Source organism: Paramisgurnus dabryanus, chromosome 16 (genome assembly GCF_030506205.2).
Source record: "Paramisgurnus dabryanus chromosome 16, PD_genome_1.1, whole genome shotgun sequence".
Classification (NCBI taxonomy): domain Eukaryota; kingdom Metazoa; phylum Chordata; class Actinopteri; order Cypriniformes; family Cobitidae; genus Paramisgurnus; species Paramisgurnus dabryanus.
In genome coordinates, this window is record NC_133352.1 from 24,319,764 (window position 1) to 24,337,232 (window position 17,469).

General features: G+C 37.4%; 1 protein-coding gene across 8 annotated transcripts in view; it reads left to right on the forward strand.

Annotated features, from left to right (window-relative positions):
- Positions 1–17,469, forward strand: part of diaph2 (diaphanous-related formin 2) — a 505,065-nt gene that overhangs the window by 406,173 nt on the left and 81,423 nt on the right. For all 8 annotated transcript variants that reach the window (XM_065273074.2, XM_065273073.2, XM_065273078.2 and 5 more), the window contains one exon: positions 17,229–17,393. In XM_065273074.2, coding sequence (XP_065129146.2) covers positions 17,229–17,393 — 165 coding nt within the window. The remainder of the gene's footprint in view (positions 1–17,228; positions 17,394–17,469) is intronic.

The following is a 17,469-nucleotide window of genomic DNA, read 5'->3' on the forward strand; positions in this document are numbered from 1 at the left end:
TCAGATGTGCACTAAATCAATCAGATATATGTTGCTTTAGCAGCACCTTAGGCACTTTTTTGTTTATTACTTCAAAGATGCTTTTGAAATAATCTGTATTGTATAAAGGGCTATGTACCTTTTCAAATAAAGTGGCTTGACTTTACATGAATGGGGTACAATTGGGTGCTCCATTAATTTTTAATGCATTGAAGACATTTTTGTTGTCAGCTTTTCTAATATCCAGTGCCACATTCAAGGTTACAAGATGGGTTTGTAAAATCTATCAATTTACCTAAATTGTATTGACTCAAAAATATATATTTTTTATAGTGAATTTGCATAATTATGAATGTCAAGGGAGGGATTTTTAAAATGTGGGTCGCATAGCAGAATAAGGTGAGTTGCGTAAAGTCGCTCGGCTGTTGCTGTAAATGACACAAAAACTATTCAGGCAAATTAATAACTGGCAATGACAATAATTATGACATGATATACCGCAAGTTATTTTGGTAATGCAATTAAACTTAAGTTTCGTTAATAAATTGACAAGGAAAATAAAATCTTCTCAATTATATTTTCATTTTAAAATATGTTGGTGGGTCCTGGGATAAATTATACCTATTAGAGTAGGCTGCAAAATTACGTTTTTTGAAAATGTGAAGTTTGTGAACCCCATGTCAAGGTATTTGTTATTTTTAATGTGTTAAAATTGTTGCATATTAAAATAGTTTTCAAATTTATAGGAAAAACGCTTTTTAACTTTTTTAATATTTCGTTTAATATTTAGACTTGTGATAAATAATTACTTAGTTTAATAGAGAGCTACAGCCTTGGCTTTTAAATATAGCATTATATCCTTACATGTCCCAATTTGTATTGAGCTGTTAAATAATATCAAGGCCATGGCCATGCAGAGCATGACTTCTAAAAATGTAAAGTGCATGAAAAAGTAAACTAAATTAAAATTGTTTCGGTCATAAGGCGTCAGGTTATTTGAGGCTATGTTTGTTTGGTGTTGAATAGAAAAATAATACACTACTTTGTCATTTCAATCACGTCCATAACTGCCTGGTATACAAAAGCACTCCAAAACATTTATGTGACACTGTCATTTTTGAGATTCGCTCACTCTAAAGGCGTTTTTTATTCTGATCAGCCCCGGCTGGAGGAGACAGAATCCTCTTCTGTTATGTTATAAACAAACATTGTGTGGGTGCCAGTTTCCTGTCACTCATTAGACATTAATGATTCGCAAATCCACTTGCCTTCAGGATACGCGTCTCATTCTCCTTGTCAGTTCAACATCCCCGTAAAGCTCCTTAGTTTTTTTTGGAGAAACTGTGAGAGATCATTTTATCTTATACTTGATTGCCAGATAATTATCAGTTAATTATTCAGAGCCTTAAATTAATTTGCTAAAAATAGCCACTGTGTCGTCTTGTCTTCACTGGAGACCGTTCCATTATTTCAGCATGCTCTCATCCCCCCAGATCTGACACTGGGCTGCGGTAGATGTATGACGTTGTACCGTAAATATGATTTTCATTTATATCATGTCTGCACTTAATCTAATCAGCGAGAGTCTGCACACAAGAAAAATTTCCCTTTTATAACCAGCAGGGTGCATGCAGCACTCCATATTTAAATTTGCTGATTATTACTCATTGGACCAGCTGTGAACATGAGCTTTTATAAATTTATCCACTGTATGGTTTTAATGCAACATCTGTTCTGCAGTGATGATGCGTGAGCTATATTGCTGTCATCGTGGGCGGTTTTGTTACTAAACTTCTCTACACCATGGGTAGAGGTGGACCCATAGGTTTGTTTTAGTGACCGATACAGATATTCAGAGAGGCCAGTATATAATATGCAGTGCGATTTAATAATAGACAATAGGTAATAAAACATTTATTTTAAACACACATGCACATCTATACTGTAAAAATTCTTTGTTGAACTTCAATATTTAAGTTTAAACAACAGTCATTTTTACTTTTTGGACTAAAGGTAAAAGTTGCGGTAACATATCAAATAATAATAACTTTAGCCCGTTCAACTTTGTTTTATTTATAACACCTCCAAAAAAGTTGAAATGACTTGTTCACCAATTTTTTTTATAACATATGTGTGTGTGCAATGTTTTGTAAATGTTTTCTCTTGACAAGGTTATTGGGAGATTTGGAAAGTGACCCAAGGGGGAACAACCACTTCTGTTTATCAGGATTATTAGGCCTGGCTGATGCATTGGTCTTTCACAGGCCGTGAGTAGTTCATGGTCAACCCTCCTCTATGCAGGCGCTATTGGTACTTTATTAGATTTCATTTTCTCTGGACACTTCATTTAGCCGAAGTTGCTATGAACAAAGAGATGGGTTGGAGGTCTTTTAATGGAATTCACTGGCTTAAGGAATCAAAATGTTCCCCCAGCCCTTCAGCACTGTTGTGGCCTGCTGTTAGGCCAAAAACTGTGAGAATGATAAGGATATCGAATGAAGCCATTGCTTGTCACAGAACCCTGCAGGTTCAACAGGAAGAGATTGATCCATACCTCACATAGCTCCTCTTTTTTACTCTCTTTCGCTCTCTCTCTCACACACACACACACACGAACACACACACACACACATACTCGCAGAGACTATAGCAAACATACTGTGAATGAGTTGCTTTAGCCAATCTTAGTAGTTGTTCATTTGAAAGTGTTAAAATTGATTTCTTGAAATAAACAAATAGATTCTCATTAGAGTAATAACAACCACAAGATAAGGAATAAAATAAAACCGAAAACAAAAAGGACAACAGTTCACTTTGCCACAAAAGTACTCACTATTGATCCAGTTTGCACGGAGCTAAAAGCATTTAAGTGCTTAGACCAGCTATTTGTACTGAAAGTTTTATATGTCTAAAAAAAGAAAACCTTCAATTCTATTGACATTTAAAACACTTGGTCGTCTGGAGGCGTATTTCAAAGCCAACTCAGCAGGGACCCTATCAGAACAATCCTACTTGTCTTGATTACAGGCATGCTCAGGAAATATATTAACCACCCTCCTGAGAGCCACTTTTTCATTTCAGCCATCGCCGCTGTTAGAAATGTAAAATCTGAGTTATATCCTAACTGACTATTGCTTTTAACCAGTTAGACAAGCTTGCACCATCATTAAAAAGCTTAAATCCACAATTCACCAGTCATTCACCTTATATTATTAGTCTCTCTCTACTGTATCTTTCTCGCTCTCGCTCTCTCCTTTTTGTATGCCAATGTGGTTTTCAATGAAATTGAAGAAGCCTACAATTGTTCTCATTTCGGCGGCTGTATGATAGCATCCCTGAAACCAATTGTGTAATTCATGTAATCACAGAGCAGTTTGTTAGGAGTGATAAACTTAATTACTAGCAGGTGAAGACACGCTGAGAAAATCACCTATAGCATAACCAACCGCCTGGCTAAGCTATATTATCAGGTGCATGGGCCACACTTACTGTATTTAAAAGATCTAAGCCAGATAATCTTTACAGTGGCACTTGTTATAGACCTTCCTGTCCACTCTTTGGTACAGTATGTGTACAGTAGGGCACAGTGATGCTGTCTTTTGAATGGAATTTGCCCTGTGACTTTAATAACATTTGCTCATCCTTCAAAAGCAGATAAACACTCTTGATCTAAGAAGACTCGGAGTGATTTGACAGGGCGCTGGTGTTCAAACAAAGTGTGTGAACTTGTTGGAGAACGTGTGAGATGCAGAACATCTGTTAGTTGCAGGATAAGGCCAGAAGAGTTCACAGCATTTATATGAAGGAAGGCTTTTAGAAAATCATCATATCATGTACCACTGTTGTAGTTGATTCCGAGTGAAAACCATGAACATAGATTGAGTGTCGAGTCCGAGTCAAGACCGAGTCCATTTCTAGCTTTATTTGGACTTGGTCTTGACTATGACTCGACATTCGATCTCTGGCCTTGGTTTTGACTCGAGTTGGACTCATCTTCAACACTGTCATGTACACTCTCATAAATAAAAGCATAAAACTATGGGCCCTATTTTAACGATCTAAGCGCATTGTCTAAAGCGCACTGCGCACGGTCTAAATGGACGTGTCTGATGCCGCTTTTGCTAATTTAACGACATGAAAAATGGTTTGTGCGCCAAGCGCACAGTCGAAAAGGGTTGTTCATATTCTCCTAATGAGTAATGGGTGTGTTTTGGGTGTAACGTGCAATAAACCAATGAGAGTCTTATCTCTCATCCCCTTTAAAAGCCAGTTGCGCTGGCGCTATGTCTAATCCCTATTTAGATGACAGACTTTGTAAACTGAAAAACTAAGCGGAGGAAGAAGACCCCCAGCTTAAGAATAATGTTAAAAAAAGGTTTTATTTTTATTAAAATTTTAATTTTTTGTAATAAAACCTTTAAAACCCTTTTTTTTTCAGTCATAGAAGTACAAATAGCAGGATTTGAATTGCTGTAAATGTATTGATATCCTACAAAATCATTGTAATCTCATAAAATATTAAATCTTTCATATTTAAAAGCGTTTTTGTGCTGCAGCGCATTCATGTATGTGATAAGCAAACCTGCGTTGTCGTCCCGTTTATAGGTGCATATTACTAAAGCGGTTTTTAAATAACATTTAAACATATTGCGCCTTGGACTTTAGACTTTAGACCAGGTTTTTGTTGGTCAACGGCGTAGTCTATTTTAGTTGCCTCAAAATAGCAACGCGCCAACAATGCGCCTGAACACACCTCGTTTTCAGACCAGAACGCTCATGGGTGCAACATTGGACGCAAATGCATTTGCTATTTAAACAACGTGGCGCTAAACGTGAAAATGATCATTGCGCCAGGTTGAAACTAGCAAAAGACAATTGCATCGTGCATTGCGCTGCATTTCGCCGGGTGTATGATAGAGCCCTATAACTTTTGTTACAACTTTATGATTCAATGGTTGCAAGAAAGTCATACTGATACTACTGTAAAATGTGACATGTAAGCACCACAGATCACTGATTGGTCAGAGTGAATTATCACTACTAGCACTGTGGCTAAATGCAAGATTAGCTAAATCTTGTGTGCAGTCGAGCAAACCAAGTGATGTCATCATCTGTGCTTTGTTGTAGAAGTTCACAAATTTGGTGAAAAACATCAACATGCCGATAATCAGGAACACCATTCTATAAATATTAGGGTTGTCACGGCTATGCCATTTTTAGACTAGACTTTTATAAAATATAATATCTGACCTTGAACCCGGAGATGCCCTGCCATGGTCGTGCTGCCATTGGAAAAATATGGTACACGAACATACCTGATAATACGAAACATTGACATTCCTGTCAGTACTTTGCACCTTAAAAACTTGCTTTTATTCAGTAATAAGTCATGTTTAAATGCTGTTTTCATAACTCTTATGCAACTGAAATAAGTTAAGTGAAACTTAAACAGATCTCAGTTCAGAGAAACGACCGGTCCTGGAACAGACGCCATTCTGCTGTGCATGCGTGTGTGCTCGGATTAAGTTTAGCGGAAGTTGCAAGTTTCTTTTTTCCCATGTAAGGAGCAGCTTGCGTGGTGTCTCCTGCATCTGCCATGCTATCTTTTGACTGGCTGTAGCTAGCTAAGTTAGAGGAGGTTGTCTCTCAGAACTTAACACTTGTTTTTTTCCCTGCTTGGCAAGCCGACCGGACGTGACATGGGGGTGTGGCAACTTCAACGATTCCATTTTTTTTATTCAAAGTTCGAGGTTGTGACTTAATGTCGGTCAATTTTGATTTAAAATCGAAATCTTGACACTCTTAATCAATATAAGCCACTGGTACTGTGTTAAGTGTTTGTTTGTACCGCATTTGCGATGATGTCATGGCAGTAGAGGTGGCGCAACTGTAACAATGTCTGTAATCCCACCCACTCCGAAACGGCACTAAACTGTAGTGGAAAAGCAAACCAAGCCAAAGTTAGTCCACCCTAGCCAACCCTACCTACCAGACAATGGAAAAGTGACTTAAGGGTATAGTTTCATATTTTTAATAAGTACCTTTATAACTTGTTTTTGGGAACATAATTGTAACCTATGGACCTATTGTGTACCTTTGTACCACTGTAAAACAATTCTATGGAAATTGCAGTATTACTAGGTATTACTGGCAACTAGCTGCCAGTAACTTACTTTTGATTTTACATTTATGTTATTTACTGGCAACAGTTTGTTAAAAGTTATCCTGCTGCATAATTACAACACATTTTTTACAGTGTACAGTTTATTCCTCTAGGAGTAAATCTTACCTCCACTTCATTACCTCCATTTCTGACAGTGTAATGCACATATGTGATGTTTATGTAACAAACCTTGCTGCCTCAAGTCAAGATCTTCTCCAGAAGATAAAGCTCCAGATGCTAAGAACTTCAAAAACTTCCTCTGATGCCTTCTCTGTGTTGGTGTAGCCAATCAACATATAGATTTAAGTTTTCATATGTGATGGTTTGCAGACATGCTGTTAGTTCACCTTTAGGCACGGGATGCTAAAATCCATTCACTTTGAATTTTCTAAACACCTCTCGTTTCTTTTTTTTTTACCATGGCTTGAATACAAAGTTTGCTCTGTATGCACCTCCCTGCTGTAGGGTTGGCGCTGTTTGGACGATGGTTTGGACAGCTCTCCGCAAGCTCCACGTCTCGTATGGCTTCATGCTGGTGTGATAGGCTCGTATGGAAGATCCATAAATATTTCATTTGCAGACATGCAGAATAAATTGACAGTAAAATTGACTCTGAATCCCGCTTTTAATTTTTCAAATGAAGAAAGGGCCTTGCCGCTGGTGTGTCACAGGCCGTGATACGACAGGGGGTCCTGACCTCACCGTGGGGGAAAGGAGGAAAGAATTCACTTTTCTGCTGCCTCGCCGCTGCCATTGACACATCACATCTCGGTTGTTGCCGAGAGCCGAGGCTTTAATTACTAGCCTACGTGTGGAGGTAAAATTAGACCGCCAGCACTGTGGGTTAATGTGGGTGTGTAAAACACACAGCCTGCAGGAGCAGACTTGTGCTGATGCAACACAGCTGATCTGCATGCGGTATTCAGTCTCAGCTGCCAGCTTTGCTTACTGATAAGAGAATAAGTGTGAGTCTGAGAGTCAGTGAAGTTTCGCATGTTAAAATAGCTGATTTTCGTTTATTTTGCTTTTTTTGCTTGGGCCTGCTGATGCACATCTAGATCCGTGTGTGAGCTTGTACTACTACACTAATGGTCAGAAGTTTATTATTAATAACTTAGTCTTGACTTTTTTATGTTTTAGAATATCAAAACTAAAATAATGGGAAATATGTTGTAACTAAAAATATCCTAAATAACATTAGCATTATACTTTTAGCATCTATAAAGTACACTGTAAAAATTATATCAAATCAACATTTTTTTATGTTACTTTAACTTAACACATTAAGTTAAACTAACACAACTTGTTTTTCTAAGTTATGTCAACTTAAGCTTCTTGAGGTCTCACCCTGGTATGCTTATTAAACAGTATTAACAGTATACTGCTCTTATTTATACTATGCTCTAATTGGCTGTTTATCCATATAATTTGTTTCTAGTCAACAATTTCTTAAACAAATTTATTTCATTAAATTCAAAAAAAATTATATGTTTTGTGATGAAAGACTTAATATATTATATTGTCTACAAAACTCATTTCAGACATTTAAGCATATGCCTTTAGATCAACAGGTCTTTAGGAGATGCATGTTAAACAGTTGATCTTAAACTCTTGGTACAGTATTGCACTCAGATATTAAATATGCTTCTAACCTTGGTTTATATCTATCCGATTTATACCTTTATAAACAAGCTTTCCGTCGATGTGTGGTTTTTTAGGATAGGACAGGGGTCTCCAAACCTGTTCTTCGTAAACTACCATCCTGCAGATTTTAGCTCCAACCCTAATTAGACACAGGTGAAGCAGCTTATCAATGTGTTCAGGGTTGCTTGATAACTACAAAGGTGTGCTGCAGCTGGGTTGGAAGTGAAGTCTGCTGGACGTTAGCTCATCAGGAGCAAGGTTGGAGACACCTGGGTTAGGACAATATTTGGCTGAAATACAACTATTGAAAATCGATTTATTAAGAACATAGCCTTTAAATTGTTTCTGCATATTTTATGTTAATCTGGAGTACCTATAGAGTAGTATTTAGGGCTGTCAATAGATACAAATATTTAATCTAGATTTATCGCATGATTTCATGATTTTTAATCGCAAATTAATCTCACATTTTTATCTGTTCTAAATTTACCTAAATTTAACACTTTTCAAGTTTTTCATGCTCTAATCAACATGGATTTGGACAAATATATATGCTATATGCAAATGTATGTTTACAACAGCCTGTTTACATTTTCAACAGAACCTTCAGCCATAGTTTTATATATGATTTTCCCTTTAGAAGACCTTGTTCTTTCTCCATTTCTGTTTGCTGCTGCATCATTTGTGACCTGTGCTGGCAAATTGAGTCGGGATGAGCAAACAACAGATACTTTTCCTCAACAGTTAACCAAACATTCACTTCAGATATAACAGATTATAGGTCATTCCTGCGTGAATTCTTGTCAAAACAGATATTTTTAAAACTGTCATTTTGTGTAGATGTCTATATATATCGGGGGTCGCGCACTCGTGTGTGCATGCGCTTCAGACATCAGCGTCAGGAAGATCGCTTTTGAGTCTCGTCACTCTTAATAACTCTTTTAACATCAATCAGGTCCCAATCTTTCTCTCTCTTAATAATTATTTTAACATCAAGCAAGTCCTGCAGTCTATTTTCTATAATTGCTTCATGCTTTACAAAAACAAAAACAAAATACGAGCAACTTGAATGAAGACGCATCTTTGCTTTAGATTATGGATTTGGGACAAAACACCTCTTAGGAAAGTCCCCATAAAAATAAATGATACATATGGCTTACCCCTGAAACATCAGCAGGACCCGTAATCGAAAAAAAATTCTGAAACTTGTACGAACACTGGCAAAGTGCATTCGGCACAGAAATACTCTGTAACACGCCCAACTGCTTTTTTGACACTTTGCATTTGTTTAGCATGAGGAAACAACTCTATAACTGTGTTAATAAGTCAGAATGCATGAAATACAGTTGAACCCCCTCTTTAATGATAAATACATTTTGATATATTTACGGAAATGTACAAAATATCTTCATGGAACATGATCTTTACTTAATATTCTAATGATTTGTGGACAAAACAATTAATAATTTTGTATTGTTGGTTATTGCTACAAAATTTCCGGTGCTACTTAAAACCAGGGTCACATTTTGCTGTAGTTAAGCCATTTAACAGCCTAGTTGGCAACAGTAGCTTTTAAAAAGCAACATATGCGTGTGACGCTTTGCGAGGGCAGGTTTACACAATCCAAGCTTTAATGCCCAGTCATCTTTTTTTAGAGCTTTTTTTCCATTTCCATTTCAGAGAGAATCAATGTGCCACCCTATCTTGTAGCTTGTACAATCCATAACCCGTGAATCAGAGGAAATGCGCATTTGTTCTTTTCTTATTTCACACGACACACACATACTCCACAGCTAACCCAAAAAATGAGTCATCAAAATCTCAACCCTCATCAGCTTTATTACCGCCTGAGCAATTACCTACTTTTCCCCATTTTAAGAAATTTGTTTCAGCCACGGCTGTTCTCATTACTGTTCAAATCACAGCACGCTAGCATGAATTCTGTCAATAATAGACCATTAATCAGTGGCTTGCTCTCTAAATTTTCCAGAGGTACCCTAACAGGGTCTGGGTGAATGTTTTTGATTGAGTTCAGGCGCTTGATTGCTTGTACAGCTGCACAATACGGCATAATTACACATGGAAGTGACTGCAGAGATATTATCTCACAGTCATGGCTGCGTTGGCAGCTTTTGAGAGTTGATGGGACTGGGATAGTGGCGCTCTGGAAAGAGGCGTGGTGGAAAACCTGACGGTGGCACTCTGTTGATCTCCATCTGAGGTGTTGTGTTAATTAGCTTGGATCTCGTCCAGAAACGTTCAAAGCTGTGCCTTTCAGTTTGATACAGTTTCAATTCTTTTTCAAAAACATTTTTTTTGCAATTCGGATTCTTATTCGGATGGATGCGGTATGGATTTCTATTATCTTTATTCATGTTTGCCTGAAGGAAAGCGTCATTATTTGTCTCTCGGATTGATTCGTGCAGATGAATGTTAATGCACACTCTCTTTATTTCTTCTGCATAATCTACTGAATACCTTGTCCTTCAGTCGGTTTTCAGCAAGTCACAGTTCGTTGTCATTGTCTTGCATGATGCAAGTACACAGGCAGTGCCATCCAATGACTGCAGTGAGGAATGATTGGAAAATAAAACTTTTCACCTTCACAGACCAGAAGTGATGCAGAGAGAACACAGCATTCCACTTTCATTGGTCCAATAAGTCTGACTGGACCCCCATCCCCTGCTTTGCCAAACAGTTCAGGTACTCTATGCATTTGTGCCAACATTTTGGCATCTCCCTGGAAATATAATTTCTTTCCTCCTCCCCACAGCAAGCCATTAGTGGCCCATAAACCACCAAAAAAAGATGTTTCCTGTCCCATTCGGTCTGGCCGCATGCACTAAAGCCAGGGGAGGTGGTCCCGTTTGCTTTCATGACAAGAGCTGCCGCCTCCTGTTCCCAACTAAAGTCCAGCTGTTGGGGAGGATGTATGTAGATTGGATGTGGGACTCTGGTATTGAAGAGAGAAGATATAGTCAATCCTCACTAAAAGCTTTCTTGCTATCTGCCTCCCAGCATAGAGCCAGGAGGCACGCAGAAAAGCATTAAATAAACATTAATGGAAGTGGGTTAGGGGAGATTTATTAAGGAGGTCTTTTTGGCCTTGCCTAAGGGAGCCATGCACCATTTTATTCACTCATACAAGCACACAGGTAAACAAACAAGGTAATTTATGGCAGGCTTCACAGGTGGCAGTGTTTGGAATTCACTCTCTGGCTGTTTTTTGTGTAGAAGGATTGTTTTTCACAATGTCTTGAGGAATTTTAATCATTTTTCATATACTGAACGGATAATATAGATGTGGAATTCACTTCTTCTATGGAGTTTCATTAAAAAGATTTCTAAGCTAATGAGGATTTGGGGGGTGTTTACACTATGTTTCTTTCTAGAACATCTAGCAGGGTGTTTTTGTCATTTTTGAAGCCTAAAAAAGACCTTCTTTTTATAAGATGGGTAAGCTAGCCTTTCTGTACAGTGAAATATGATATTTCTGGGGAAACATGTTTGTGCCTTCTTTTGAGGACAGCTGGAGAGAAGCAACAGACAGCGCTTGCTTAGGAAAAGGAAGCGCAGTGTGTTTCATCCAAAACCTCTCTCTCCAACCCAGCATTTGAAGCTGAGGTGACACGGGTGACAAAAAAATGTGAAGTGTGTACTTTTAAAGTTCTTACAGAAGTAAAAGAAAGAGAAAGCGAGAGAGAGAGAGAGAGAGAGAGAGAGAGAGATGGAGAGAGAGAGAGAAAAGCAAAAAAGCAAGAGAGACTGTTATAGGATTTGGTTTTGGAGGAGAATGCAGGGCTGATATTGGGCCATGCATGTCAGCTGTTGTCAATGTGACAGATCTTTGATGTGGAAATAATAGCCGGTGAGGGCTCGGCCCAGTCCAGTGGAACTGTGTATGGCTGTGATGAGCTGTTGTCAAACACACCCGCATATTCGCAGACTCTTTATTTCAGGTAAAAGCAATGTTTTCAGTATCTTATCCAATCGAGACCAAACTTGAAAGCTCTGTTGGCTTGGTTTTGCTCTGTTCTACCCACCATCTTAAACAGAGTATGGTCAAACAAAAGATATTAAATCATGCGAGGTTAAATTGAGCACATTGCACAACCTCGTGAGGATTTCTGCCTTGATTTTCTCCTTTTACAGAAACAGGAAGTCATTTTGCACTTGTCAAAAAATTCATAAAACTTAGCCCCAAGGACAGAGATGAAAACAAATTCAGACATTATTGCTGGGATTCAAGCTCAAAGTCTGTTTCCATTCATGCTTTAAAGACTCCTGCAGTGAATGACTGGGACTTTGAGAGCATGTTTGTTTGTTTTGTTTATGCTTGATGCCATTTCAGCATCTATGGCTATATTCATGGCTTAATCCATACACAAGTTGATTCACACAATTTGATTGATTTTGAGAGTAGAGTGCTTGTGTAGGCCATAGCAGAATTATTCAGTATGTCTGCTGGCAACACGCAAATATCTTAGGGAAATTTTAAATGACATTATTAAATTATTTTTAAACAAAATAATAACAATTTACACCTACACTTTAAAAATGGCTGGGTTATTTTTGACCCATAATGGGTAAATATTGGACAGAACACATGCTGGGTTAAAAATGACCTAATGATGGGTTAAAAATAACCCAGTGTTGGGTTGTTGTTATGCAACAATGGATTATAATAATCCAACAGTTGGGTTGGGTCAATTTTATGCCAGCAGTGTGTTCTGTCCAATATTTACCCATTATGGGTCAAAAATAACCCAGCCATTTTTAAAGTGTATCATCCTGGGGTGCGTTTCCCGAACAACGACGTAACTCGCTGCTGGACCAACATAGTACGATGCATAGTTGGAGAAACGAACTACCTTGTCAGGTAGTGTTGTTTTTGGCGGCCTGTTTTAATTTTAGTTTTAGTCTAGTCTTTGTGTCAAGCTGACATTTTAGTTTTTATTAGTTTTAGTCAGTTCATACTCTTTTTAGTCTAGTCAAGTTTTAGTCGACTAAAAGTCTGGGCATTTTTGTCTTATTTTAGTCAGAATTATCCTTGACTATTTTTGTCTAGTTTTAGTCGACGAAAACTGGTGACATTTTTAGTCTAGTTTTAGTCGATGAAAATTGTATTTTAGTCTCTTTTTTTAGTAATGGAATTCTATTTAACCCAGTCAATATAGTATAAGTACCAAGCAGTAGTATAGACAAAACCAAAATTTTCTTTTAGCCAAACCCATTAAAAAAAGTTATCTTGTTATATTATACCTTATAGATATAAGAATACATCCATTTCAGACATGGAAGATGCTCTGATTGGAATTTACTTGATTTGAAGATATATATTTTACTTAATTTTATTAAACCTCTGAGTGAGTGACTTGACTGTAGGTAAAGAGTCTACATTAAAGTCTACAAACAGAGTAGTCTAAGCAGAAACACACACACAGGGCCACTGCTGGTCAGATCGGTGCCATAAGCTAACTTTTACGGTGGTGCCACCTTTAGTTTAAAAACAACAACAAAATCACAACTATAGTAGGCTATGTGTGAGAATAGCACTTTATTAAAATGCTATTGTTATCATTTATAATTGTATTTTGACAGCAACACAAACTACAATTATACAAATATGCAATATAGTATATCTGTATTTGTGTAGCTAATGGCACTATAATGTGACAAAGCTAATTTTACGTGTCAGTATAAATCCAAGCAGTTTTGGAGAATTACTAAATATCTTTCTTGTAAATAAATTAAAAGCCAGCTTTAAGAAACATCAGATGTCTATTAACAAAAGCAAAAGTTTGTATGTATGGTTATGTTCTTAATAATACAGCTGTTTGATTGATTTAACACTCAAGCATTCAGTTAAGCAAGTTTAGTTAATTCAAATAATAAATAAGGACACAGACCCTTGTTGTTAGCATATAAGTTATAAAGCAACGTCTTTAGCATATTTTACCATGCTTCAAAACACAACGCAGCACATGTCATTTAAACGATTGAAGATGCAAACTGGTACATTGTTATATTATTTAAATCACACAGATAAGTTTGCGGTGCCAGCAGTCAACGCTATACATATTAACAGGCTTGTGAACTCACATGAAAACGATGCACAGGTTTCATTTTGGACTTTTCATTTCCATTTGAAGACTTGATGCGGCGGCAGTGTATTCGCGGGCGCAGCTGGCCATCAAACGTGACGTGTCGCGTGTTACTGCGCAAACGCATTGAGTATGATATCAAAGCATCGCGAGAACAGACTGCTCTGCATGCTTTCTAATCGCTCTCGCGGTACGTTTACGTATTTTTGCGGATCGATTTGCAGAGCGCCATTGAACACACATGATAATTTGCAGTCAGGTGGCGCCGTGGCGGGGTGCCAGGAGATGGCTAGACGAAATAACGTTATAACATTTCGTCTCGTCTCGTTTTGATCAACGAAAATGAAGACACATTTTAGCATAGTTTTTATTTATTAAACCACTTTTAGTCTCGTTTTTATTCGTCAACAATATTGTATTATACATTTTATTATAGTTTTCGTCACATGACCAGCATTTACGTTACGTCTCGTCTCGTTTTCGTCACGTGATAAAGGTTCGTTGACGAGGATATTTCGTCATACTTTTCGTTGACGAAAGCAACACTATTGTCAGGACTGTTTCCCAAAAGCATAGTAACTTTGTCGCACATTCGTCGTTTGAACCATGTTGGTTTAATAACATAGTTGATGATGTCACGTGGGAGGTGAAGTACTAATTAATCTGTGCATATCGATTTAATGTCAGATTATTGCTGTAAATAACATATATTGCATCGGAAGATTTTGTTATCGTGATTTAGAAATATGTTGTTTATTTTCCAGATATTCAATTCATGCTCAAGTTCCCTCTTACATCACTCCTCCCAGGGATTCCCCAGGGTCTTAAAGCTCGTATGACTGTGCACATGTACAGTTTTCAAATGCAGCGCTTTAATTCTGTTTACAAAATTAAAGACGTAAAATACATTTTTTATGTATTTCGAATGATGGATATAGAATGTACTACATGTTTTTTGCTTATTTTGTTCATAAGCATGATCAACGTAAGTCTACATATTATAATAACAAGGAATGATGCTTTTAGCGACAAGTGAAGAGCTGTTGTTCAAACCACACAAGTTTGCAATGCAGCTTGCAAATGTTTGTTTAAAACTATGGTTTCGGGAAACACCAAATCATTGAACTTTGTCAGTAACGACAAAACTTACGACAGTAGTTGGCTAACAATGCTTTCAGGAAACGCACCCTTGTTCAGAAGTTTACACACCACTGGCTCTTAAAGTGTAACCAAACCCCTGGTCAGAGCCAGACTCCACCCACTGACAATATTTGAAAAATGCAAGAAAAGTGGGCAGATCCCAACAGAGATAGAGGGGACGAACTTAGCTCGTACCAAGTGTGTGGTGAGATCGTAACAAGGGCGTGAGCTTGAACCTGCTTACGTCACGAGTTATTTTTTGGACCCAACATCCAATAGGAAAATTTAACTGCAGTAGCCACCGTTCAACCTGAAGAGGGCAGCACTGAGACGTTTTTACACCATATATTGTAGTATTGAAACACTTTACATCCAAATGTCAAAAAACTTACTAAAATCAATGAACAGCACTAATAAAGCCCCATTCTTACAGATCATTAACTAAAAAAAGTTGGTTTAGGGTTTCGTTACTCTTTAATGTATGGTGTTGCCTTCTTGAGCATCGGTGTATAGTTTTTATTGTTTGTAAGTTGTGTATATACATAATACACAATTATATATGTTTATTTTATATACACTACTGGTCAAGTTTTGAAACACTTGACTGAAATGTTAAAGGAACAGTATGTAAGAAATTTATATCAATTAATCATAAAATGACACTAGACATTAAGAAATCATTTTCATTTCAAATACTTATATCATGGACAACAGTGGTCTGGCCAGGATATCGTCATTTAAAACGTGGAGTTGCAACTCTCAACTGATGTTTATGTTGTCATTTTGTGTATTGGCCACCAGTTGTGTGACTGCAGTACCAGTTTTAGCCACAAGTTTTGTTATTGCAATACCAGTTTTGGCCACAATCCTACATACTGTTCCTTTAACTGTTATCTTAAAAATATTTTAATCAGAATGTGTATGGTTAAATGCTTGACATTACGTTTGAAGACAAAAATATACCTGCGACAAGCAGATTATTTTCTGTTATAAGATAGATTTTAAAACGATGACTTACACACTGAATATTGAAAAGAACATTGAAGAAAATACAGTTTCATGCAGAATTTTTCTTCAATATGGAAATATTAAAGGAAAAACAGCCAAAAGAGCCCAGATTAAATGTGAACTCCTTCAATATTCTTTAAAATTCATCCTTAAGGGAAACTTCAAGAAGCTTCTTAATAAAATGACACGAGTATGGTTTTGCAATTTCTAAGCAATTGTGACTGCATTTTAGATTATAAAAATATAATGTTTGATTTATTTTGGATGCCTTTAGTCACCCAGCATAATTCCCACAGTTACATTTGTGTTATGCCATAGTTTGAACAAGTTTTATTATTCTGTAATGTGAAAACTATATAAATAAAGTATGCGCCACCATATTAGTGATTTCATTTATATATATATATACATATATACACACACAGATACATACATACATATATATCAGCCTTGAAATCATTGTATAGTATGTATATACAGTATATATATCTTATTTATTTCATTGAACTCGGGCCACTCACATATTTTGAACCAGGAAATACAATTGCCTAGATCTGAAGTCTGAATGTTTGTAGATGAATTAGCTTGTATTTATGGTGTGCTGTTTATCAGCAGGCAATGAAAAGAAAGTGAAGCTGTATTGAAGCGTGCCGTTTTTGTTCATGTTTGTGTGTGTTTGTAGTTTATGAGCTTGGGGACCATCTACATATCATGAGCCATGAGATAACGCAGCCCTGACTGGAGCTGTCAATAGCACAGATAGACCCTACCTTCATCTATCCTTTAAATTACGAACTGCATTTCACATGGTGGTCCAGCATGCGCTGACCCCACTCTTGTTAGGAGAAACAATGAAACTACAATCAGCTACACCCGCTAGCATCTGCGTTTGCCCCTAGACTATGAATTGCTCTTCTATCACTCCGGCACCAGCGCTATTAGCTCAATGTGCCAGTGATTCCAAACTCGGAGAGGTTATTGAATGGCTCTGTTTGTCTCGCTTGACCTCTACAGAAATGTGTTGGCTCTGCTCGATTTTCTGCAGGTGACCCCATATTTTGAAGGAATGGGAAAAGGATTTTAAAGGCTTTGTTTGTCAGTGTTTATCCATCGCTCTATAAATCCGTGATGTTGTGATGTGGCTATGGCTATCAACTTTGCTTGTCCTTCCTTGACCGTTTTGTTCCTACGGCTTTTCCAAGCATTCCAGAGAGCAGTACGAGAAGCTTTCTACCATGCATAAGAATATGCAGAAGCTCTACGAGAGCCTGGGAAGCTACTTCGCCTTCGACCCCCACACTGTTAGCATTGAGGACTTCTTTGGAGACCTGGCTACCTTCCGCAACCTCTTTATGGTGAGTACAGCAGCACGCTAACGTTTTTATCAAAGCATAAATGCTTTTACCTGTACACTCAGCACTACTCAAGGTT